We start from the raw sequence: 26,304 nt of genomic DNA, 5'->3' as shown, positions 1-26,304 counted from the left end.
GAACCTATTAATATTAACTGTAAAAAGTTATAAAGATGTTATCATGATTTCATGCTAAGTGTAAAATTATTCATAAGGCAAAGAAGTTTTCAAAAGATTTAAACTATATGAATAAGGTCATGGTAAGCAACCATGTGCTATAGTATTATTATTACATGCCTGAAATATAAAGCCATTATAGAACTTATTTTTTACTAACCTCAAGGAACAACTGTTTACTTTTATATGCACCTGTATCATAATATGTATACTTAAACATTAAGGATGTCTTGATATGTTTAAGCCTTTGTAATTCCATTTCCCATGATGAAGTTATGTGTCAGACATGAAGATGTACCATCACTTTACCCATATTAGGAATATGAAAAAACATCATATCCCAACTGTGGACTGGAAATTGAAGCCAGCGACATGGTTTTTAATGCTACACATCTATTGACATGATGATTATGTGTGACAATTAATTTTGAAATCTTACAAGTAATCCATAAAAATTTACAAGCCCGACACAAAATACCCCACACATGCACACACACATGGGTCACACTGTCTGTCCTTCGACCATTATCATGGCTGGGGAATACAAAACACCAATTCAGTAATTGTAAAAAGTCACAAATAAAGAAAAAGATTTGTGATCAGTCAAAACAAGTATTGAAATAATAAGCAGGCCTACCAATCCTCATTTTCATTATGAGCATCCCTCAGATCTAGTAAAAAAGGGACTTAACCCTTTGCATGCTGGGAAATTTGTCGTCTGCTAAAATTTCGTCTGCTGAATTTCTAAAATTAGCATTTTCTTCGATTTTTTTCAAAGAATACTATCAGAATAGCAAACAGTTTGGATCCTGATGAGACGCCACATTCTGTGGCGTCTCATCTGGATCCAAACTGTTTGCACAGGCCTTCAAAATTCGGTGCCCGCACTGAAAGGGACTTAAAGCATGTGTGCAAAGTGTTGTCCCAGATAAGCGTGTGCATACACCATATGTATATCCATGAAACCAGTCTTCAATGAGTGAAGCTAAATAACATTTAAACACACTAGTTAGCTGACTGTTTGGAGCATATAAACAGAAATACAGATTTTTTTTAATACATGTATAGAGAAAAAATTCAACAATACATAGGGACTTTTATTATTTGAAATATGTAATCATTTTGCAACTGGTGCAACACAATGACAAAGAAAAGAGTGTCTTCAATTGTGAGATGTGTTTGACTGTCATGATCATGTGACTAAAACCACATGTGTTGAAATTCCTTTCACAGCCCAATCACAAGATGAATGGATGAAGCCCTTTTCAAGGAACTGTCCCCTTCCATGCGCTGGATTTATACCTATTCACACCCAATAACTTCCCATCTCTTTCTTACCATTTGGTGACCAGTCCTAAAAGTATAAAAACAAACATGTACTAAATATTAATATTCCTCATACTAAGTTAAATTATAACTAGAAATGGCGCGGCAGAGGCCAACGCGTATCCCCACGCCGCATGTTTGTTAGTAAAATGAGTGAAAATCTCTGACCTGGCTCCACCCCAACCCCCATAACTTTTGACCCAGGGGTCAGATCAAAATTCCAAATAGTACACTGTCGCACATAGCTACCATGTGTTTATGTTTCAAGGTTCTAGTGCTCATAGTGTAGGAGGAGGTAGTGGCCAGGAAGGATAGACGGCGGAGATCACCACATAATCCCCACGCTTTTAAAAAAGCGTGGGGATAATTAGTCTCACATTATCATATTAAAGCTGATATTTGAAATCATAATTAACTAGAAATGGCGCTGCAGAGGCCGACGCGTATCTCCACGCCGCATGTTTGACCCAGGGGGCACCCCAGGGTTGGTAATGGGGCCATGCATAGTTGAGATTGACCGTATTGTCATAAGAGATGTTCAGTATCAATTGGAAGTAAATTGGTGTAGAAATGAAGAAGTTAATGTAAAATAACATAAAACAAGAGAAGTGTTTGTCAGTAACACAATGCCCAGAACTGCGCCGCTTTGATTTATTAAAAAAAATATATATCATTTGGCAGGTTCATTAATAACCTTCCTTTAAAGCTTATTACTTTCCTTGGATTAGTTTTTTTGATCTTTGACCTTGAAGGATGACCTTGACCTTTCACCACTCAAAATGTGCAGCTCCATGCATGCCAAATATCAAGCTGCTATCTTCAATATTCCAAAAGTTATGGCCAATGTTAAAGTACATAAAATAAAAAAATGAGTGAAAATCTCTGACCCGGCCCCACCCTAACTCCCATAACTTTTGACCCAGGGGTCAGATCAAAATTTAAAATAGTGCAGGGTCGCACATATGCTAATAGCTACCATGTGTGTTAGTTTCAAGGTTCTAGTGCTAATAGTGTAGGAGAAGATAATGGCCAGGACGGACAAACAGACGGACAGCGGAGATAATCACAATATCCCCACGCTTTTCAAAAAGCGTGGGGACAAATATGTTGAATTTCATTAGGATTAGCAATAAAATGTCATGTTCTCTGATAAATGCCTGTGATACGTTCAGAAAGAGCTATAATTTATGGTTACTTTTTTCAAATTAGAATAAGTAATAGCAACCTATTCAAAACGGTGAAATATTTTTCAGTAAACTTGACTCCTCAACTGTATACAAGTGTAATCAAGTTAATAGTTAACAGTCCAAACAACTGCTACCACAACCATAGTCTAAAGGCCATCGTTCATAAGTGTCATAAATAAAGTGTTAATGAAACTCCAGAAACATCTTCCTGAGATATTCTATTTACCATCTTCTAGTTGTTTATTTAACCCTTTGCATGCTGAGAAATTTGTCGTCAGCTAAAATGTCGACTGCTGAATTTCTAAAATTAGCATTTTCTTCAATTTTTTTTTAAAGAATGCTATCAGAACAGCAAACAGTTTGGATCCTGATGAGACACCACTCTCTGTGGCGTCTCATCTGGATCCAAACTGTTTGCAAAGGCCTTCAAAATTCGGTTCCAGCACTGAAAGAGTTAAGACTAGTGACCAATATCCTATTCAGTACTACACTATACAATCAATAAAACACTTAACATACACTTAGCAAATTGACTTAGTTAGCAACAGATATATAGAGCCAATTAAATGACTGTGGTGTTCCATTGGGCTATATCAAATGAGCTGATAGTGTGATGTTTTAACAAGCCTGCAGGGATGGTAGAATACATCTTCACAAAATCAACTTGTCAGATACAAACCATCAGAACAACACAATCATGAAATATTTCTTTTTATTATATACCTTCTTTTAATATGAAAAAAACAACAACAAAAAACAACAAAACAATTCATAAACCAATAAAACAAATGATTCATAAATTGTGAACACAAACGTGACAGTACAATGAACATCTAGAACATGTACATGCTAATAAGACCTCATTAATATGCATCTAGTTAACATCTCATTTAAAATCGTGAATTATCTGGTAATTTATGCGCATTCTGATATCTGAATATGGTCTTTTTAATTTGATACCAAAAATACAGTCAGATTATCTCTGTGTCTATACATGTATGTCTATAATTGAAATGAAATAGCACGTTAGTCACTGGATTGAAGACTTAATTACACTGTAGAGACTAGCCAAGTATTCCCTTTATTATAGATCATAATATTTTTTATTTACGCACATGCATTAAACCCCCTTTTCACAGAGCACGGCCCATATCAATTTTAATTAAGACTTGCACAATGACAGTGCACTAGACTATTCTTACACTTAGAAAGTGTAATGAACATTTGCTGTCAGTCACCTTATATCATCACTTCAAACACATGGTAGGTGGTGAATTTATGTTACAGTTATATAGCTATATGAAAAATGAAACCTTAATTTTCAGAATGCTTAAAGAAACAAGGCCATAAGATTATTCAATTATTTTAACCCTTTCAGTGCGGGAACCGAATTTTGAAGGCCTTTGCAAACAGGATCCAAACTGTTTGCTATTCTGATAGTATTCTTTGAAAAAAAATCGAAGAAAATGCTAATTTTAGAAATTCAGCAGACAACATTTTTGCAGACGACAAATTTCCCAGCATGCAAAGGGTTAAAAGTTATGCAATTCCAAGTGAGGTCTGTAAATAAGCTACCTACACACAAATAGACCCTTTTCCCAATTAGTCAATATTTATAAAGCGCAAAGTCACGTGACTTGCAGATTTCCTGAACGAGGCTATGCGTGATGCAAATTATTATAGTGCCAGGCATCGCAACTCTGACTTTGACCATTCATATTTGTTAACATTAGGCGGCAAAACAATATTGTCAACACAATGAGCAGTAAATATAAACTTCCCATCTAAGGTTGATTACTTCCTGTCAAAACATTAAATACATTTTATTGATTAAAGTTCTTGTTTTTATACAATTGTCTCCACCTCACACATTTTGCATTTGAGCTTTTTTACCCTGTTGTTAACCCATGTTATGCCTAGCATCTAGAAAAATGGCTTTGACAAACAGCGTAGACCCAGATGAGACACGGCATGATGCGGCATTTCATCAGGGTCTGTGCTGTTTGCTTAAAGGAATTTCTGTAAGAAATATATTATAAGAATAGAAAAAAATATACTAGACATCCCTAATTTTGGAAATAAATTGATCCAATTTAGAAGGATGGGAGAGTCCACTAGGCAAAAAAAGGGTTAAAAGCAATATATTATACCTGCAAGTCTTCTCATGGTAGTAAAATAAGTAGTTATTTCTTGGGGAAATTAAATGTCAAATACTTCACTGCTGCTTTAATTAGATATGTAACGTAACGTAAAAATTGAAAATCATTTGTCAAAACAGATTGTCAGAAACTAAAAACTGTATAGATATTAGCCAGTTTAATAATGATAATGATAAAGTTCTCAATACCTGTACATTTTAAATAATTATGTTAAAAATCAAAGGCTAAACATTTAACTCTTTCAGTGCGGGAACCGAATTCTGAAGGCCTTTGCAAACAGTTTGGATCCAGATGAGACGCCACAGAACGTGGCGTCTCATCTGGATCCAAACTGTTTGCTATTCTGATAGTATTCTTTGAAAAAAAAACGAAGAAAATGCTAATTTTAGAAATTCAGCAGACGACATTTTAGCAGACGACAAATTTCCAAGCATGCAAAGGGTTAACATATATAGCGGAAAGTTGCAATAATCCAACTCAAAGCTATTGAAGCTCCGGGTCGCTAAGCTGTAGGTATGTACCCATAAAAGCTCAGAGCATTCATGAAGAACTAATTTAGCGAGTTCCAGTAAAATATAAATCTGTCATTTTGTATAAAGAGTGTACATTATGGAAGTGTGTGGAGCAACATATTTATAACAAACATTATGTTTGACCACAACAAGGTTAACTAATGTTTAAAAAAATAAAAAGAATAAAGATTTATGATATTAAATGCTTTATATTTATCACTCATAATAATAAAAAGATTTCAATATACATGCATTGACAACTTAATTTGCACCATGTCCGTTTTTTTAATTTGCATAAACTAATTCTTCAATATTGTCATTCAAATTTAAAGAAATGTATTCAACCTAAAAATAATTAATATAACCTGTATATAGTGTCATGTACTTGGCTATTTACCGTGTTTTGTCTTAAGGTTGATTCTACACACCTCTTACACTTTTGATTGTTCATGAATAATAAAACAAACAAAAACACAAATACCTGAGAATAATAGTTATATAAAACTATGAGTTTTTAAAATTCAGTATATGAAGGTCATTAAACAGCTAATGTACTAGTATATCTTGTTTTGTTCACTTATCTATGTTTAGTCTTCAGACCACCTTTAGTATGATGTTAACCCTTTGCATGCTGGGAAATTTGTCGTCTGCTAAAATGTCTTCTGCTGAATTACTAAATTTAGCATTTTCTGCGATTTTTTTTCAAAGAATACTATCAGAATAGCAAACAGTTTGGATCCTGAAGAGACACCACGTTCTGTGGCGTCTCATCTGGATCCAAACTGTTTGCAAAGGCCTTCAAAATCCGGTTCCAGCGCTCAAAGGGTTAATTGGTAACTCGTATTTGTAAAGAGATAACATAAACATTTATAAATATACTCTTATGGTACTAAATTGTATGTTCTTGAATTATTGTTATGGTGTTATTATGTTTATTTTAGATTTCTTAACAATTTTTTTTACTCAAAACATGCCCGTATTCATATGTTTTACATTATTGTAACCAGTATCGTGGCCTTTAAAAATCCTTAATGTACACACAAACAAGCAACTGGTCTATAATCGTCCATATTATCTGCAATTTGCAAAACAACGGAAAATATATCATGTTCAGCCTCGTTCAGAAATGCGACGCAACACATGTTATCTTAAAATAATAACTGTGTAAGAATAGAGAAACTGGTGTATTGCGACACAATAGTTCCAACTAGAGTTAATGAGCAGAAACTGTTTTCCTACTTTTAGAAATAGTGACCTTCACCTTGACCTGACTGCCCCCAAATGACATCTAAATGTAAGTCTGCAAGTACGCTAGCTGAACACCAAATTTCAGCAAAAAACTTCAAAACAAAGTATTGGAAATATATTTCTATATTAAATAACAGCAACATTGACCAAAGGAGTCCACAATGCAATACCAGGCCAGATAACACCCTTATCAAAACTAAAGTTATTGAAAGTAATATATTTTTTATCATTTTAAAACAGTGACCTTGACCTTGATATGACCGGTCCCAAATGCGATCCCTGGCCAGATCAGCATGAAAACTACCAACACAACAAATTGCATCAAAATATCTTGACAGCAAACAGAAACTGTAACCTTTATTGTGCACACATACAACTTTAACTCTTTTAGTGCTGGAACCGAATTTTGAAGGCCTTTGCAAACAGTTTGGATCCAGATGACGCCACAGAACGTGGCGTCTCATCTGGATCCAAACTGTTTGCTAATCTGAAAGTATTCTTTGAAAAAAAATCGAAGATAAAGGCTATTTTGAGAAATTCAGCAGACGACATTTTAACAGACGACAAATTTCCCAGCATGCAAAGGGTTAAATAAACTGTTGAGTACTAAAGGTGCATGAATCTGCTAGATTGCAGGTATGAGCCGTAGCCCTAGGTTTGTGACCATATGTAACGACGACTAAAACATAATTGATATTTAATTTATTATCGGTAATTGACATAAAGATATTGATTTATTGCAGGTATGTGACATGAGTACATGTTATAAGTTTTAATTGAATACCTGAATTAGTGTAGTTGATACAGAAATAACCGACATCACAATAAGTTGCACACAAATAAAAACCAGAATCTTTTAAGTACAAAAAGGGGCATATTTCTACAAAATTGCAGGTCAGAGTTATGGAAATTGGCCAGTGACATCGCACAAAGACCCTAAACACATGTGTGAAGTTTCAATTAAATATCTGTCATAGAAATGGTGATATACAGAGGTTGCACATTTACCTTATTCATGTTTTGTTTAGTACAAAAAGTGCTAAAATCATGTTACTCTGTCAGTGACCTCATACAATGACCCGAAACACATAAGCAAAGTTTTAAATGAAAATCTGTGGTATAAACAATGATATGGACTGTGCTCTGATAAAAAGGGGTTAAATGCATGTGCATAAAGTGTCATCCCAGATTAGCCTGTGCAGTCTGCACAGGCTAATCAGGGATGATACTTTCCCCTTTTATGATATTTTTCATTTACAGAAAGTCTCTTTTTAGCAAAAATTCAGTTTAGGCGAAAAGTGTCGTTCCTGATTAGCCTATGCAGACTGCACATTTTATAAATCTGGGACATCACTTCACGCACATGTATTGAACCCACTTTTTATAGAGCAAAGCTCATATGGAGTTGATGCTAGTTAATCTTCACCAGAGCATTACCCAGGCTCAGTTGCTGACATTTGGGTGTGTATCACAGTTCATACTACTTGGTGAATAGTCAAGCTTAAAATGACCAGTAACATTATACTGAATTGATTGTGTTTATTGGTCCCTCACATATTAACCCATTCATGCCTAGTAAACTCTCCCATCCTTCTAAGTTGGATCAATTTATTTCCAAAATTAGGGATGTCTAGTAAATTTATTTCTATATTTAGAACAATTCTTACAGAAATTCCTTTAAGCAAACAGCGTAGACCCAGATGAGACGCCGCATCTCATCTGGGTCTACGCTGTTTGCAATGTCCTTTTTTCAGGACGCTAGGCATGAATGGGTTAATAAGGCATGTATTTTTTGCTTCATTTTTAAACAGGTACATAATAAATGCATGCATGTTTGGAACAAAGACAGTACAAGATCATGGCAATCACTAATAACATTTGATAGAGAACAATATTAGATCATGCATTAGCATAATGACAGTATAATATCATAGAGAATATTAGTCTCTGACAATAGTTAATCACTGACAATTTAAGATAGAGGCCAATATTAGATCATGCATAACTCACTGTTAGTTTAAGCCAAGCAATGTCTGCCCAAATGCAGGGCAAACCTCCACTAATTTACAGGTGGTATGTAACCTGAGGTTGAGGGGATGGCTCTGTTCCACCTACTGCCCCTTGCTCCTCCCCTCTCGGATCTGACCTATTTTCCTGGCCAGATCCGCACTGGAACAGCAGACAAATATATGAGTACTACATGTAAGTCTGTAGTGAAGAAAAACTGAACTGAGAAATACATAAAATCTATAATTTTTATTTGTAATAAAAAATGCCACCAATCCCATGTTAAGGACAGCAATGTTATTTTACCTGTCTGCAAATAATAAATACTTAAATGAACGAAACACATGACATTTAACATTCAATATCTGATTAACAATGCGTTTAGCTATATGTTAAAGAGATGTCTAATAGAAATTATTATAATTATGCAATTTTTATAATGGTATTTGGTATGAGTTTGACAGGAGAAGGCACGGGTAAAATTTATATATATTTTTTTTGCATGGGCAAAAGGAAGGTAAGCATCTGTATCCTAAAGTATAACCCTACTGTAAATTTCCAGAATCTCTCAACAAATATGTTGAATGTTCATACTCACCTCTGAAGTGTATCTGAGCAGGGATCCAGCCATAATGGAGGGTGAGGGGCTGATACAGGGGGTGGAGTTCTGGGACTGGGAGATGTCGCACTGTTCCAGGAGCTTCACCAGTTCACCGGGGGTCGGCCCTCCCAGACACCTGTCTGTATCTGCAGTAAACATTGCACACTGAGTGACATGGTGTAAAAGAATTATTTCTGTCAAGATATCCGATGTTAAAAACAAATAACTTACTGTTTCTCACTAGCTGGGTGCTTACACCCCTCTGTGTTAAAGCTATTATTTTGTTGTAATTATGTTTAATGATGATCTTGAAGGAAAATGAAGCAACAACTGATCTTAAATTCTCAATCATATACATTTGTAAGATAATCAATGTGCTACCATCTGACCTTGAAAAATCAACTGATAATCGGTCATCTATTATATCATTCTAATTATGACAAAATTTTACTTAAGAAATAAAAACAAACTAAGAGCCCTATGGCATAACAGTGAACTGCAAGGCTGTCCCAAATTGTATAAAATAAGTCAATTCTCCTATAGCTTCTCTGTACTCACTTTCCTCAGCTGGACTCAGTAGGTCAAGTGCCGTGGTCAGGTCCCACATCTGAATGCCGCCATTAGTGTGACCAGTGAATAGAAACCTGCGAGGCCTTGACCCCATCCTGCTTGACCCCTCACACTCGTGCACTCGGAACGCGCTGATTGTGGTGCCGTCCACAGACTTGATCACACACACCCTGCAGGAATCATAATGATGAAAACTGATTGAATTTATGCAGTTCGGCTTTGTGTTTAACCACTTTCCCCAGATGAAAACTGATTGAACTAACTCTGTATCGCTTTGAGTATAACCACTTGTCATGATGAAAACTTATAGAATTTACAGTGTACAGCTTTGTACACAAAGACATTTCATTATGAAAACTGGGTGAATTTTCTTTTTTTAACGTATATAAAGGCATATTTTATACTTATTCCGAACTTAACTAATCCCTTGGTTATTTTTATACTAAAATAGTGAAATAAACAGTTTTCACTGACCTACTTAATAAGTTAAAAATGTATTACTTTAAAGCATACACATAACAGTAATTACTATTCAATCTTGTATTTTGAAATTTGCTGGGAAAAAACACTTTCCAGTAGTTATCAACTTTTGTCGTATTTTAAGTAATAAATAGCTTTATAGAACAACTTCAGGTTTTGAATTAGCCTCCAATTGTTAATTTAACACGATACAATATTTTATTAAAGATACTCTCCCTTCTTGAGAAAATAAAGGCTCCAATTTTGTTGAAAGATAGGCTGATGGACAGATTAACATAACAATTGCAGGTTAACATATAGTCCTTTCTGTTTAAACTTTAAGTGGACTAAACAAAAAGATTTTTTAAATCATTTTATACAACAAAGACAGTTTAAAACACTGTAACACTTTATTTATAAACAACAATCACTGTATCGTCTGGCAGAAGCTGAGAATCAGAAACTTAGATGGTCACAGAAACTGATAAAATGGGTAAACTCTACTGGGACAGAACACATCATGGGTAAACTCTACTGCGACACAACACATCATGGGTAAACTCTACTGCGACAGAACACATCATGGGTAAACTCTACTGCGACAGAACACATCATAGGTAAACTCTACTGCGACAGAACACATCATGGGTAAACTCTACTGCGACAGAACACATCATGGGTAAGCACTACTGCGACAGAACACATCATGGGTAAACTTTACTGCGACAGAACACATCATAGGTAAACTCTACTGCGACAGAACACATCATAGGTAAACTCTACTGCGACAGAACACATCATGGGTAAACTCTTCTGCGACAGAACACATCATGGGTAAACACTACTGCGACAGAACACATCATGGGTAAATTCTACTGCGACAGAACACATCATGGGTTAACTTTACTGCGACAGAACACATCATGGATAAACTCTACTGCGACAGAACACATCATGGGTAAACTTTACTGCGACAGAACACATCATGGATAAACTCTACTGCGACAGAACACATCATGGGTAAACTCTACTGCGACAGAACACATCATAGGTAAACTCTACTGCAACAGAACACATCATGGGTAAACTCTTCTGCGACAGAACACATCATGGGTAAACACTACTGCGACAGAACACATCATGGGTAAACTCTACTGCGACAGAACACATCATGGGTAAACTCTACTGCGACAGAACACATCATGGGCAAACTCTACTGCGACAGAACACATCATGGGTAAACTCTACTGCGACAGAACACATCATGGGTAAACTCTACTGCGACAGAACACATCATAGGTAAACTCTACTGCGACAGAACACATCATGGGTAAACTCTACTGCAACAGAACACATCATGGGTAAACACTACTGCGACAGAACACATCATGGGTAAACTCTACTGCGACAGAACACATCATGGGTTAACTTTACTGCGACAGAACACATCATGGGTAAACTCTACTGCGACAGAACACATCATGGGTAAACTCTACTGCGACAGAACACATCATGGGTAAACTCTACTGCGACAGAACACATCATGGGTAAACTCTACTGCGACAGAACACATCATAGGTAAACTCTACTGCAACAGAACACATCATGGGTAAACTCTTCTGCGACAGAACACATCATGGGTAAACACTACTGCGACAGAACACATCATGGGTAAACTCTACTGCGACAGAACACATCATGGGTAAACTCTACTGCGACAGAACACATCATGGGCAAACTCTACTGCGACAGAACACATCATTGGTAAACTCTACTGCGACAGAACACATCATGGGTAAACTCTACTGCGACAGAACACATCATGGGTAAACTCTACTGCGACAGAACACATCATGGGTAAACTCTACTGCAACAGAACACATCATGGGTAAACTCTACTGTGACAGAACACATCATGGGTAAACTCTACTGCGACAGAACACATCATGGGTAAACTCTACTGCGACAGAACACATCATGGGTAAACTCTACTGCGACAGAACACATCATGGGTAAACTCTACTGCGACAGAACACATCATGGGTAAACTCTACTGCGACAGAACACATCATGGGTAAACTCTACTGCGACAGAACACATCATGGGTAAACTCTACTGCGACAGAACACATCATGGGTAAACTCTACTGCGACAGAACACATCATGGGCAAACTCTACTGCGACAGAACACATCATGGGTAAACTCTACTGCGACAGAACACATCATGGGTAAACTCTACTGCGACAGAACACATCATGGGTAAACTCTACTGCGACAGAACACATCATGGGTAAACTCTACTGCGACAGAACACATCATGGGTAAACTCTACTGCGACAGAACACATCATGGGTAAACTCTACTGCGACAGAACACATCATGGGTAAACTCTACTGCGACAAAACACATCATGGGTAAACTCTACTGTGACAGAACACATCATGGGTAAACTCTACTGCGACAGAACACATCATGGGTAAACTCTACTGCGACAGAACACATCATGGGTAAACTCTACTGCGACAGAACACATCATGGGTAAACTCTACTGCGACAGAACACATCATGGGTAAACTCTACTGCGACAGAACACATCATGGGTAAACTCTACTGCGACAGAACACATCATGAGTAAACTCTACTGCGACAGAACACATCATGGGTAAACTCTACTGCGACAGAACACATCATGGGTAAACTCTACTGCGACAGAACACATCATGGGTAAACTCTACTGCGACAGAACACATCATGGGTAAACTCTACTGCGACAGAACACATGATGGGTAAACTCTACTGCGACAGAACACATCATGGGTAAACTCTACTGCGACAGAACACATCATGGGTAAACTCTACTGCAACAGAACACATCATGGGTAAACTCTACTGCGACAGAACACATCATGGGTAAACTCTACTGCGACAGAACACATCATGGGTAAACTCTACTGCAACAGAACACATCATGGTAAACTCTACTGCGACAGAACACATCATGGGTAAACTCTACCTTGACAGAACACATCATGGGTAAACTCTACTGCGACAGAACACATCATGGGTAAACTCTACTGCGACAGAACACATCATGGGTAAACTCTACTGCGACAGAACACATCATGGGTAAACTCTACTGCGACAGAACACATCATGGGTAAACTCTACTGCGACAGAACACATCATGGGCAAACTCTACTGCGACAGAACACATCATGGGTAAACTCTACTGCGACAGAACACATCATGGGTAAACTCTACTGCGACAGAACACATCATGGGTAAACTCTACTGCGACAGAACACATCATGGGTAAACTCTACTGCGACAGAACACATCATGGGTAAACTCTACTGCGACAGAACACATCATGGGTAAACTCTACTGCGACAGAACTCATCATGGGTAAACTCTACTGCGACAGAACACATCATTATGCACTTGAACCTTGCTCTGGGAAATCTGAACTTAACCCTTTGCATGCTGGGAAATTTGTCGTCTGCTTTTCTTTGATTTTTTTCAAAAAATACTATCAGAATAGCAAACAGTTTGGATCCTGATCAGATGCCACATTCTGTGGGGTCTCATCTGGATGCAAACTGGTTGCAAAGGCCTTCAAAATTCGGTTCCAGCACTGAAAGGGTTCATGAATGTGCAGAAAGAGTTGTCTCAGATCAACCTGCAGAGTGTGTACAGGCTAGTCAGCTACGACACTTTCCATCTTAACTGGATTTTCGTTAAAAAATGACATCCTTCAAACAAATTTTTTTTATACAAGCTGAAAGTCTGATTAGTCTGTGTAGATTGCAAAGGCTAATCTGGAACAACTTTTAACTAACACGCATTAAGCCCTGTTTTTTTAACCCTTTGCATGCTGGGAAATTTGTCGTCTGCTAAAATGTTGTCTGCTGAATTTCTAAAATTAGCATTTTCTTTGATACTTTTCAAAGAAAACTATCAGAATAGCAAACAGTTTGGATCCTGATGAGACGCCACGTACTGTGGCGTCTCATCTGGATCCAAACTGGTTGCAAAGGCCTTAAAAATATGGTTCCAGCACTGAAAGGGTTAAGAACAAAGCTAGTTTGAGAGAGCCAAACCTCCTTCCAGACGATGAGAGGCGTATAAAGAGCTGATCAGTCTCTGGGACAACCTTCTGTACAAACACCTGCTGGTCATCTTGCTCTCCAAAAGGACCTGGCAAAGGAACGACAAAATACTGTTATATGGGCCCCATTCTGGAAAAACTGGGCTTCATGCATGAGCGTAAAAGTGTCATCCCAGAATAGCACTTTGCAGAGACTCATAAGGGACAGCACGTTTCGCTCTTATGGAATTTTTTATTTAACCCTTTGCATGCTGGGAAATTTGTCATCTGCTAAAATGATGTCTGGTGAATTTCTAAAATTAGCATTTTCTTCAGTTTTTTTCAAAGAATATTATCAGAATAGCAAACAGTTTGGATCCTGATGAGACGCCACATTCTGTTTGCAAAGGCCTTCAAAATTCAGTTCCCGCACTGAAAGGGTTAAAGAAATTTTCTGAACAAAAATCCAGTCTAGGCGGAAAGTGTTGTCACCGAATAGTTTGTGCAAAATGCACAGGCTAATCTGTGACAACACTGTATGCACAAGAATTAAGCCCAGTTTTATAAGAAAGAGACTCATATTATCAAAATAAAGACTCCAAAACAAAACCCTCTTAACCTTTGACATCCTCACATAAACAGGCTTAACATTTTTGTGACCCTGAGAAAAGTTATGTTGTCATCATAGAGGTTATGATAGGTAAAGTTTTATAACTCCCCTAAATAACTTTCTTCACCTATGTCAACGACCATAATGCATAAACAAGTGCTTTTTTCCTACAAACCAAAAATGCATTTACGTATAAATTAATAATGTGGTATAGAAATTTAGAACACTTCTATAATTGAACCACAATTATCTAGCAGGAAATAACTCATGTTTCGTTTAAAAAAAACTCGTATACACAAATTAAAACCAACCCTATTAGTTTTAAATTTTAGTTGAAAGAAACAACTATTTTTGGGCCTAATGCTATTTCTCTCAGAATGAGGACAAAAAGTGCCATCCAGAAGGGGTGGAAAATCCCCACCCCAAAATCCATAAACGTACCAAAGTCGTTGCCAGCATGGTAGCTCTGGTGAGTGTCGTATTCCTCAAGGGAGATCACTTTGAAGGAGGCGAGGGGGGTGGAGCCAGGCTGAGTTGAGATCATACCCCGGAAACGGGTCACGCTCCATGTACGTACATGGTTGTACTCTGAACACACTGCAGCAACAGAGAAATGGTCTTTGAAAGTTTTAAATATAAGATTCAAGCAATAGCATTGTTTTCTTGTATAATGGATATATCAATTGCCACATCAACAAAAAAGAAAGGTATAATGTAACACGTCTCTTATGCACATTATTGTACAAACTGCATAAAGAAATAATTGGCAATACGGTAGGTAATGAGATAATAATAATAAAACAAGATTTAATTGACAAATTGTTAATTCCTTGAGATGGCTAGGAATGGTTTTACTGAATATCATAAACATGACTTCAAACTAACATCAAGATCAAAAGTACGTTAGACATTCCGTTTTTGACTGAATCCAACCAACAGTGACACTAATTAATCCTTAAATGTACTACTTAAAACAAAAATGTATTTACAAGCATGGAACAAATCTGTAACTAACAACAATTCCCAACTCACCAAATATTTAACACACCTGTACACAACACAAATCCAAAACTCACCTGACAACAAAATTCCCCAATTCACATGCCACTAACAACAACAATCCCCAACTCACATGACACTAAGAACAACAAACCCCATCTTACCTGACATGGAACACACCTGTACACAACAAAACTCCCCGATTTACCTGAAACTAAATGCTTCTCTGACAGCATCACCTTGGTGACAGGTGATCGGTGGACTGTGAATGTCTGGAAGAGCTGCGGTCCGTGTCCCACAGTCTCCGGATGCTGAACAATCACCCGAACAGTACCGGAACTTGTGCCGTAAGCAATCTCTATCCAGTTGCCACTCAAACCTGGGGAGAAATGAAGACACATATATTGCATAATGTATACTGAACAAATCTGGTAAGATTGGAGAATTTTTGAAGAATATTTTGAATCATGTATGCTCAAACCTGGGAAAATGTGATAAGTTCTGCTATGGTAAACTTTAAACATGATATTACTTTTGACATTCATATGGACAAAAAATGGATGTCCTGTTGTCTATTCAACCAAGGTTATGCACATAATTGTGTTTTACAACATCATGCTGCCACATTTTAAATTAGTATGATACTTGTGGATCAAGGCAAAATGATGTATTGATGCTGACAACAACATAATAAAATTTTCACACAACATCAATTCAAAAATATTTCTTAAATATGTCATACAATTATTTTCCATTGAGTACTAAACAACTATTTTTACACATTTTACCAATATGTGAATACTTAAATAATTAAACATGTGGTGTATTTAACTCTTTCCCACTCAGAAGAGAAGTGAAAACAGGCTGCTGCGAGTTACTCGCAGTATGTTAAGGTTTTATGCTGTTTGCTGCTCATCAGTATCTAAGGTTGGAAATGAAGCCTTTAAAACTTGGACTAAGAAAGGTCTTAAATTGTTAAAATTCATATTGTACTTGAACTTGTTTGCAATATCAAAAAAAAATGTGTTGAAAAAAAAGAGAAATAAGCGATGTGTTTGTGAAACACTATGTCCCCATATATATGACCTTTGACTTTATAGGATGACCTTGACCTTTCACCACTCAAAATATGCAGCTCCATGAGATACACATGCAAGCCAAATATTAAGTTGCTAGCTTCAATATTGCAAAAGTGTACATTTAATGAGCAATTTTGACCCATATATTAGTCTTTTGACCTTGAAGGATAACCTTGACCTTTCACCACTCAAAATGTGCAGCTCCATGAGATACACATGCATGCCAAATATGAAGTTTCTATCTTCAATATTGCAAAACTTATGGCAAATGTTAAAGTTGGGGCAAACAAACAAACCAACAAACAAACCAACAGACTGGGAAAAAACAATATGTCCCCCACTATAGTGGTGGGGGACATAAAATCAAGATGGGTTTGTGAAACACTATGTACCCCATATATTTTACCTTTGACCTTTCATCACTCAAAATGTGCATCTCCATGATATACACATGCAAGCCAAATATCAAGTTGCTATCTTCAATATTGCAAAAGTGTATATTAAATGAGCAATTTTGACCCATATATTTGACCTTTGACCTTATAGGATGACCTTGACCTTTAACCACTCAAAATGTGCAGCTCCATGAGATACATGCCAAATATGAAGTTGCTATCTTCAATATTGCAAAAGTTATGGCAAATGTTAAAGTTTGACGCAATCCAACAAACAGACAGGGCAAAAAATAATATGTCCCCCAGTATGATTAGGGGACATAATAAGAAAGGTCTTAAATTAAATTTCACTCTCTGAGGGACTACAAATGTGTCAATATACATGTATGTATCTGAGTGGTAAAGGGTTAATAAAAAACACAACAGATCGGTCCCAAGACACATTTGATGGATTCTGTATTTATCCTTGATTGCTAAAATGTGGACACATTATATATATAATTTATGACAACATTAAAGTAATTTTATCAATTTGTTCAAAACAATGCAACAGAAAAAATCCAACTTCAGATAGGAACTGTGAACAAGTTACCCTTTAACAACACAATTGTATTTAAAACTACTTTTACCTTCAGTGTGATTCTCACTAAGTCTGGGAGATTGCCCTTTGTAAATGCAATTTTCCGCATATTTAAAACTGTCTTTAAATTGAACATATATTACTTGCAATAAATTTATGGGAGTATGAGATCTCAAAGGTTAGAAGCAGATAAATGAAAATCAATGTTATTAAATCCTCTTTGAGCAAAACATTGCTGAGCATATAATATTCTGTCATAAACCAAATTTAATACAAGAATACAATTTCAGCAATATAAATACATAAAAATATATGCATCACATATTTTTATGATATTTGATGAAATTTGATGCAGAATAATAATTAATACCTGTAATTAATGTTTGTATCCAAAATTTGGAATAAACCCTCAATAATTGGCCCCCACAAATAACAGACTATTGCCATGCAATATATGTCCCCTACCGGCTCCGGCATTGTCAGAAATGCCACCATTGTCAGATTTTTTTATTTTTTATTTGTTGCCATAGCAACCAGAATTTTTGACAAAAGAAAAAATGAAATGTCGTGCATTATGTCCATATTGCCATCTATCCATGTTACAAGTTTCATGAAAAAATATGAAGAACTTTTAAAGTTACTGCAGGATCCAGAAAACCACCATTTTCAGCAGTATTTCTAGTCTATTTGTTGCCATAGCAAGCAGAATTTTTGATGTAGGAACAAAATGAAATGACATGCATAATGTCCATGTTGCCATCTATCCATGCTTCAAGTTTCATGAAAAAATATGAAGAACTTTTAAAGTAATCGCATGATCCAGAAAAGTGTGACAGACAGACAGACAGACTCACAGACGCACAGAGCGCAAACCATAAGTGCCCTCCGGTGAAACCGGTAGGGGACAATAAAACAGCAGTAGTCTAAATGGAGTATTAGCAACCCCCTGTGGTGCTCCCTATGTTCCAAGCTCAATAGATGGGCCACTTGATACTGTACTGGGAACATTGGATCACTGCCATGTTGACTGGTTGCATTTATAATTACATTATAAAAATCAATGGCATTACAGTGATAATAATAACAATACAAATTATCATTATTTTAATCATTTATTTTGTCATTATCAGCAGCAGCAGCAGAAGCAGCAGAAACAGTTGAAGTAGTAGTTGTTGAAAACCTTATTTCACAGGAAACTATTGCCATTTTACAACTTATAAATATTACATAATGTTCTTTTAGTGCATATTGTCCCTTTCACTATTGAATTGTCTGTTATACAACATACACAGTATAAAATGTATTAATCTGGTTCAGTAAAATACTATTAGCAAGAAATGTTGATTGTTAAACCCTAGAGAAAACGTAAGATCTTAACATTTTTATATTATTACATATATTATTACATATTATATAAAAGATAAAAATATTTTCCCTAAACTTAATAGACATTCCTTATATTGGGCCTTTAAGCACACAATAAAATAATATTGCTCATCATTCTGAATAATGTCTGACAATTGTCTCCAAAATTATTTATCATAGCTGTGAGTTTTTAAAATGTCGACCATGATCAGTATTAATGGAGAAAAAAAGGCACATGTTCCATCCCATGCGGACTACACAGGCTAATCTGGGATGACACTGTACTCACATGCATTAAACCCCCTTTTTACAGAGCACGGCCCATATTTAATATCACATTATATAAACCCATTTATGCCCAGTGGACTCTCCCATCCTTCTAAGTTGAATCCACGTATTTCCAAAATTAGGGATGTCTAGTATATTTATTTCTATATTTAGAACAATTCTTACAGAAATTCCTTTAAGCAAACAGCGTAGACCCAGATGAGACGCCGCATCATCTGGGTTTACGCTGTTTGCAATGTCCTTTTTTCAGGACGCTATGCATGAATGGGTTAAACACTACTAAAAATTTAAGTTATGATGCAATTTTTGAGCAAGTCTACTTGCCAAACATAGGCACATACTGCTAATGAATGTCTATTTGTTGAGAACAAAAAAATTCATTCATAACTTAAATTTGTGGCAAGATCTTTTGGATAACAGGAACCCCGGTACTTACTTGTTTTTGGTGTGAGGTACACACTAAGGGCCGTCACCTTGTCCCCCTGGGGATCACGGTACAACTCCGTCACCAGGAGGTCATTGTCCTTCATTCGCAGGGGGAACTTCTGCATGTCTGCAGTGGAGCAACACACACTTAAGAGATTTTGCCAAAACTGGGTTTAACCCTTTGCATGCTGGGAAATTTGTCGTCTGCTAAAATGTCGTCTGCAGAATTTCTAAAATTAGCATTTTCTTCGATTTTTTTCAAAGAATACTATCAGAATAGCAAACAGTTTGGATCCTGATGAGACGCCACGTTTTGTGGCGTCTCATCTGGATCCAAACTGTTTGCAAAGGCCTTTAAAATTCAGCTCCAGCGCTTTAAGGGTTAATCCCCAATCATAGGGGATTTAACCAAGTTTTGTCAAAATTCTATACATCTGGTCATCTTCTTAAATAATTGTTGGTAGGTAACTGCCTTTGCGGTGAAAGTGAGTACACTCCGTAGCCTGGATAGTAATACCTTGTAGGATGTTTAGTTTATACCGATTTATTTTATCAAGATATATTTATGCTTTAAAAGCCTAAGATTTATTGGAAGTTTCAGTTTAACACTCTCGTGTCCGTTTCTTGAAACATGTACATATGATAAGTGTGGTATATGTAGACCAAAGTTGTAGAGAAGGAATCGCATGTATATAATGTAGCCATACCATACATCTATCTTGGAGTTTACATATTAACCCTTTAAGCGCTGGAACCGAATTTTGAAGGCCTTTGCAACAGTTTGGATCCTAATGAGACGTCACAGAACGTGGCGTCTCATCAGGATCCAAACTGTTTGCTATTTTGATAGTATTCTTTGAAAAAAATCTAAGAAAATGCTTATTTTAGAAATTCAGCAGACGACATTTTAGCAGATGACAAATTTCCCAGCATGCAAAGGGTTAATGAGGATTCCTACTAAGCCTTCATAGTGAATAGTTTGTTTGTCTCTTTTAGCTGGATTGTTTGTTGTTTTCATTGGTATTTCAGTTGTATCACTGTGGTCACTTTACAAACTCACACTTTTCCTAGGTTAGCTGGTTGACTAGTACTAAGTGCACATATTTATGCCTGTAATAGACCACTGCCATGCTTGAATCAGAGGTACTGAACAATTGCCGTTGAACGGATTTCTTGACCAATGCCCACACAAGTTATGTGGCTGGGCCAGGACTAGAAAACGCAATCCTCTGATTTGTAGTGAAAGATGTAGGCAATAAAGATGTAAAACACTGTAAGATCTTATTTAATCTGGAAGGTAGTTATTGATATGACTTAGAATTCATAATTAAGTATTAATTTGTAAAATTAACTTAGCCAAAGTAATATTTTCCAATAAATTTGAATGAGTTAAGTTTTTTCTCGTGTAGATTAATAGTTTAATTAATACACTGAACAGGCCTTCAAATCTCACCTATATAGTACACTGAACCATTCTCACAACCCAGCAATAGAAAAGATCCTGCCTTGTCAAAACTAGTTATAGCCACCACATCCTGGATCTACAAACACAAGCATAAGTTCATATATGTCAGCAAACTTAAACTTAACTAGAGCAAAATTAATGTATTGACAAAAATTAATATCTGAAATATTGCAGCGGCTTATTGAAACAGGTGTCCCTAAAACGTTTGCAGTGATAACACTTAACTGATTGGGTTAACCAAGAATATCTGAATAAGTCCAAGTTCAAAAGTAGGTAAAAGAGGTACGGTAAAATGTAATGATGTTGTTCAAATACATCATCTATGCCTTAAAAGTAGGGGGTGAACGGTAATAGAATGGATTTCAAAGTATGAAAGCTTTGAAATAAGCATTATTGATGTTTTACAACTCTTATCATTTTGGGGTAACCTTGTACAGTCGGAAAAGAAGAACAAATCTACAGACCAATAGCTATAAGAAAAAGAACAACAAGGTGCACTGCCCCCTTACCTGCCAGTTATGAGTCATGGAGTGCCAGACTCCAACCTTGCCCAGTTTGCTCAGTGCCACCAGCTGACTACCAATGAAGAACAGCGAGTCCACCGGCACATGCATGTTGAACACACCTGAAGGGAGAAACATCAGTCATCATCCAGTGTGAAGTTAAGTTTTATATGACAGGCTAATCTGAAGTTTAACAGACTGCATATGGTATAAGACGCATGTGACACAAAATGTTAGTTTAAAACCCTGTGACAACATCCATATGAAAAGCAGAAAAGCAAAATCAATATATGTACGAGATTAGTGCCAATTGTGCCTTAGTTCACAAGACAAGCCCCACCTATCTCCCTGCTCCCTCCGTCCTCCGATATGGACCACAGTCGCACCATGCTGCCAGCAGCAGCCGCCACCATCTTGTTGGAGTTGTCCTGGTTGGCGGACATCACCTTGGCATTGATTGCTATGCGCTCTATCGGGGTCTCCTGGTACTCGCTGGTCCACAGCAGGTGCCAGCCTGTTGAGTCCTTCATTCTGTATGGGCAATATGAGATTGTTTGAAGTTCTATTATTGAAGAAATTGGGCCTCTCTCTCAGAAAACGAGTTTTAACGCATATGCTAAAAGTGTTGTCCCTGATTAGCCTGAGCAGTCCACCCAGACCTATCATGGACAATACTTTCTGCCTAATCTAAATTTTGCACAGAATAGACTTCCTTTAACCCTTTGCATGCTGGGAAATTTGTCGTCTGCTAAAATGTTGTCTGCTGAATTTCTAAAATTAGCATTTTCTCCAAAAAAAATTCAAAGAATACTATCAGAATAGCAAACAGTTTGGATCCTGATGAGACGCCACGTTCTGTGGCGTCTCTTCTGGATCCAAACTGTTTGCAAAGGCCTTCAAAATTCGGTTCCAGCACTGAAAGAGTTAAACAAGAAATCCTAGGAAAGTGGAACATTACATCTCTAATTAGCTAATCTGGGAGAATACTTTACGCACAAACATTTAACCCTGATTCATAGGAACTGAAGTAATTCAATAGTCAGAAATCAAAATGCATAAACTTGCTTATAGGCTAATAAACAATGGCATGCTAAAAGTACTTATAATTCTGACACCAATAGTTTTGCAATTGAAACAATAAGTATTCATTTTACAATGATATTCTCCAGTTTGGTACTGTTTCTTGCTGCTCATGGAAATTTTACGCTCCTCCACTGAAGATCTACTATACTGCGATCTTTTATTTTATTATATCCAATAAATTGTGAATTGACAGTGAACCCTTTTTTTTGTATTTAAAGGGATCTTTTCACGTTTTGGTAAATTGACAAAATTGAAAAAAGTTGTTTCAGATTCGCAAATTTTCGTTTGAGTTATGATATTTGTGAGGAAACAGTATAACTGAACATTTACCATGGTCTAATATAGCCATTATATGCATCTTTTGACAATTTTAAAACCTAAAAATTATAAAGCGTTGCAACGTGAAACGATTGAATAATTTGGAGAGTTCTGTTGTTGTCGTTAAATTTTGTGACACTACGAAGATTGCCTTTATAAGGTATAAAATACGTCACTTATGTATACTCGGCAGAATAGCCGAGAGGGTAAAAGCGTTTTACTTCAGGACCTCGGCAGGACTCCAGGGGTCACTGGTTCGACACCTGCTCCAGGCAAAGTTTTTTTCCTTTTATAAATTTTATTCTTAATTTTTTACTGCAGCTTTTACGATCAAATGTTTACATTTATCAATAGAAAGCATTTAATGAATAACTTCAGAACATGCCAAAATCTGTGAAAAGGCCCCTTTAAAACATCTGACTTAAACAACTAATCGTGTTAGGTCCAGATTTTCTTACCCTTTTTACATCACATTCACACTTGTAAAGTGTGGCAAACATTAAACCAGTGATCAAATAGAATGCACATCTATGTTACCTGTAGCAGCAAACAAAGTGTGGGTAAGATGCAGCTATCCAGTTGTGATGGCCACGTAACATGGTTACCCTTAGTGGATCAGTCCGCAAGCCTGCACAGGTATAAAACGGTACAGTACACTATTTAAAATAGTTATCCATGTATCTTACTTTCCTACTGCAGTATTTACCCCAGTTATTGAGAATACAAATAATGACCAGTAGATGGACCTTCTGATCTATGAGTAATGTTTGATAAAAATACAATATATAAATAAAAAATATTTTTTGATTTTGTTAAATTTAATGATATCTAATTAAATTTGTATATGATTAATCAAAGTAAACCAAAATCAACATGTTAATCAAAGGTACATGTTTTATATACATCAAGAAATTAGAATATTCACAGTCATTTTTTGTTTGTTCATTCAATCAAAATGCTTATCTTCAATAACCAGCAAAACGAAAAAAAAAAGTCATTTAACTAGATGATTTGATGAAATGAACAAATATTCACCAAATACACTCAAGTCACCTGCAGTTTTTGTTGCATTAGCAAGTCTACTGGTGAGAGCCTCATATGGCACAGGTCGTGAGATAGACCGCGCCTCTGCTGACAGGGTGAGTCGAGACAGACTGTGTGTGGAGGGAGTGCGGGTCAGGGTGGAGCTTGAACCCTGTCGCTCCAGGCTCGATATATCAACGCTGGCCTGGCGCATGTGTGAGCTGTGGTTCTCCTCCTGGCGGAAACCACTCTGTGTTGTCTCTGCAGAGGAATGCCTGCAAATGTGCAGTTGGCACGTTGTGTAAAAACCACTGTGAATAACTTCTGTTAAATTCGCCACATTCCTATAGACATGTTTAAATATTTTAAGTTCATACCCCCAAACACAAATAGTAATAGTTTTCTTCCTTGAAAACGAAACTAATATTAAACAACACTTTGCAAAATAAAAAGCAACAGATGCTCCAGGTCTGTTTTCTCCCAAACGATTAATCTGTTCAATGCCTTTGTAGACAGGACTCTTTGAAAACCAGATACCTAACAACAGAAGCAAGCATTGCTTTGTTTCAGTGTACAATATGACCTCTGTAAAGACAGCAATCGGAAAATTTACAGTATTTCCTTTATCCTGCTTGTAAACCTAATCCTATAGTTAGTTTCCACAGTTTGACACCATTTACTTCACATAAGAATCTATAGTCAACACTAAAACTATATGCATGAAATAACATGATATTTTTAGAGTTCAAGTACGATGTCATAATTATAACTATCAACAACTTCCAAATATTAAGTCTGAGTTCAGCAAATTCAAATGTTCAATATTTCAAGCAGTGAGTGGCTGACCTCTGTTGTGCGGCTGATCGGTGGGGATTCTCCTGGCACACAGTGGACTGGGATCTGCTCCTCATGAGCAGCGGGGGACCTGCAATCATATAGAAATAGTGAAAACCTGCAATAACGCTACATGTAAGCAGAGTTGTGTGGCAATTTTAAAACAGAAGGCACGAGAAGAAGGGTATAAAGGCAAGACAAATTGCATGGGATAAAGCAAAGAGTGAATAGAAATACTGAAATGTATTGGTATTCATTTAAAGTTTTACTCATCATTTAAAATATATACCACAGTATTTTTTTCTTATTTGTTTATACAACATGTACTATGTTTATTTATGATGTAACTTCTATGAAAAGATTTGTTCAGTATGATAATGAATTGTAATGTTCAAACAGAACAAAATACACATTTACAGGCATAATATGGGGCAAGCAATTTTTTCACTAAAGAGAAACTAAAGGAAAAAAACGTAACCATACAAGCACTTTTGGGCTTAATGCATGTGCAAAAAGTCATCCTAGAGAAGTCAGCACAGACTTATCAGGGACAACACTTTCCACTGAAATCTTATTTTATTTATAAAAACAAGATGTGTTTGTGAAACACTATGTCCCCCTATATGATGTTTGACCTTGTAGGATGACCTTGACCTTGTGAAGGATGACCTTGACCTTGACCTTTCACCACTCAAAATGTGCAGCTCCATGAGATACACATGCATGCCAAATATCAAGTTGCTATCTTCAATATTGCAAAAGTATTCATAAAATAAGCGATTTGGGCCACATATATTTGACCTCTGACCTTGAAGGATGACCTTGATCTTGACCTTTCACCACTTAAAATGTGCAGCTCCATGAGATGCACATGCATGCCAAATATCAAGTTGCTATCTTCAATATTGCAAAAGTATTTATAAAAAAAGCGATTTGGGCCACATATATTTGACCTCTGACCTTGAAGGATGACCTTGACCTTTCACCACTCAAAATGTGCAGCTCCATGAGATACACATGCATGCCAAATATCAAGTTGCTATCTTCAATATTGCAAAAGTATTCATAAAATAAGCGATTTTGGCCACATATATTTGACCTTTGACCTTGAAGAATGACCTTGACCTTTCACCACTCAAA

The 26,304-nt window shown here is 36.6% G+C and overlaps 1 protein-coding gene across 4 annotated transcripts in view; it reads right to left on the bottom strand.

Moving 5' to 3' along the window:
- Window positions 1-1,122: 1,122 nt before the first annotated feature.
- The window catches only part of LOC127872981 (BTB/POZ domain-containing protein KCTD3-like), a 33,111-nt gene continuing 7,929 nt past the window's right edge, over window positions 1,123-26,304 (bottom strand). Inside the window, exons 7-21 of one of the 4 annotated variants that reach the window (XR_008045873.1) lie at window positions 25,177-25,255; window positions 24,361-24,605; window positions 23,845-23,935; window positions 22,247-22,437; window positions 21,913-22,028; window positions 21,392-21,479; window positions 19,949-20,065; window positions 17,909-17,944; window positions 16,014-16,184; window positions 15,248-15,403; window positions 14,210-14,306; window positions 9,638-9,819; window positions 9,077-9,225; window positions 8,482-8,640; window positions 1,123-1,393 (exon numbers count right to left, since the gene is read on the bottom strand). Coding sequence is in view for 2 of the 4 variants with exons in the window: in XM_052416513.1 (XP_052272473.1) it covers window positions 1,346-1,393; window positions 8,554-8,640; window positions 9,077-9,225; window positions 9,638-9,819; window positions 14,210-14,306; window positions 15,248-15,403; window positions 16,014-16,184; window positions 17,909-17,944; window positions 19,949-20,065; window positions 21,392-21,479; window positions 21,913-22,028; window positions 22,247-22,437; window positions 23,845-23,935; window positions 24,361-24,605; window positions 25,177-25,255 (1,853 nt within the window). In the remaining 2 variants the exon portion in view is untranslated. Of the gene's footprint in view, window positions 1,394-4,231; window positions 4,253-8,481; window positions 8,641-9,076; window positions 9,226-9,637; window positions 9,820-14,209; window positions 14,307-15,247; window positions 15,404-16,013; window positions 16,185-17,908; window positions 17,945-19,948; window positions 20,066-21,391; window positions 21,480-21,912; window positions 22,029-22,246; window positions 22,438-23,844; window positions 23,936-24,360; window positions 24,606-25,176; window positions 25,256-26,304 lie in introns of those variants that run through there. The other 3 variants (XM_052416513.1, XR_008045874.1, XM_052416514.1) reach the window with 3 other exon arrangements.

Source organism: Dreissena polymorpha, chromosome 3 (genome assembly GCF_020536995.1).
Source record: "Dreissena polymorpha isolate Duluth1 chromosome 3, UMN_Dpol_1.0, whole genome shotgun sequence".
Lineage (NCBI taxonomy): Eukaryota > Metazoa > Mollusca > Bivalvia > Myida > Dreissenidae > Dreissena > Dreissena polymorpha.
The sequence above is the reverse complement of the archived record's forward strand: the minus strand, read 5'-3'. Positions and strand labels throughout refer to the sequence as shown.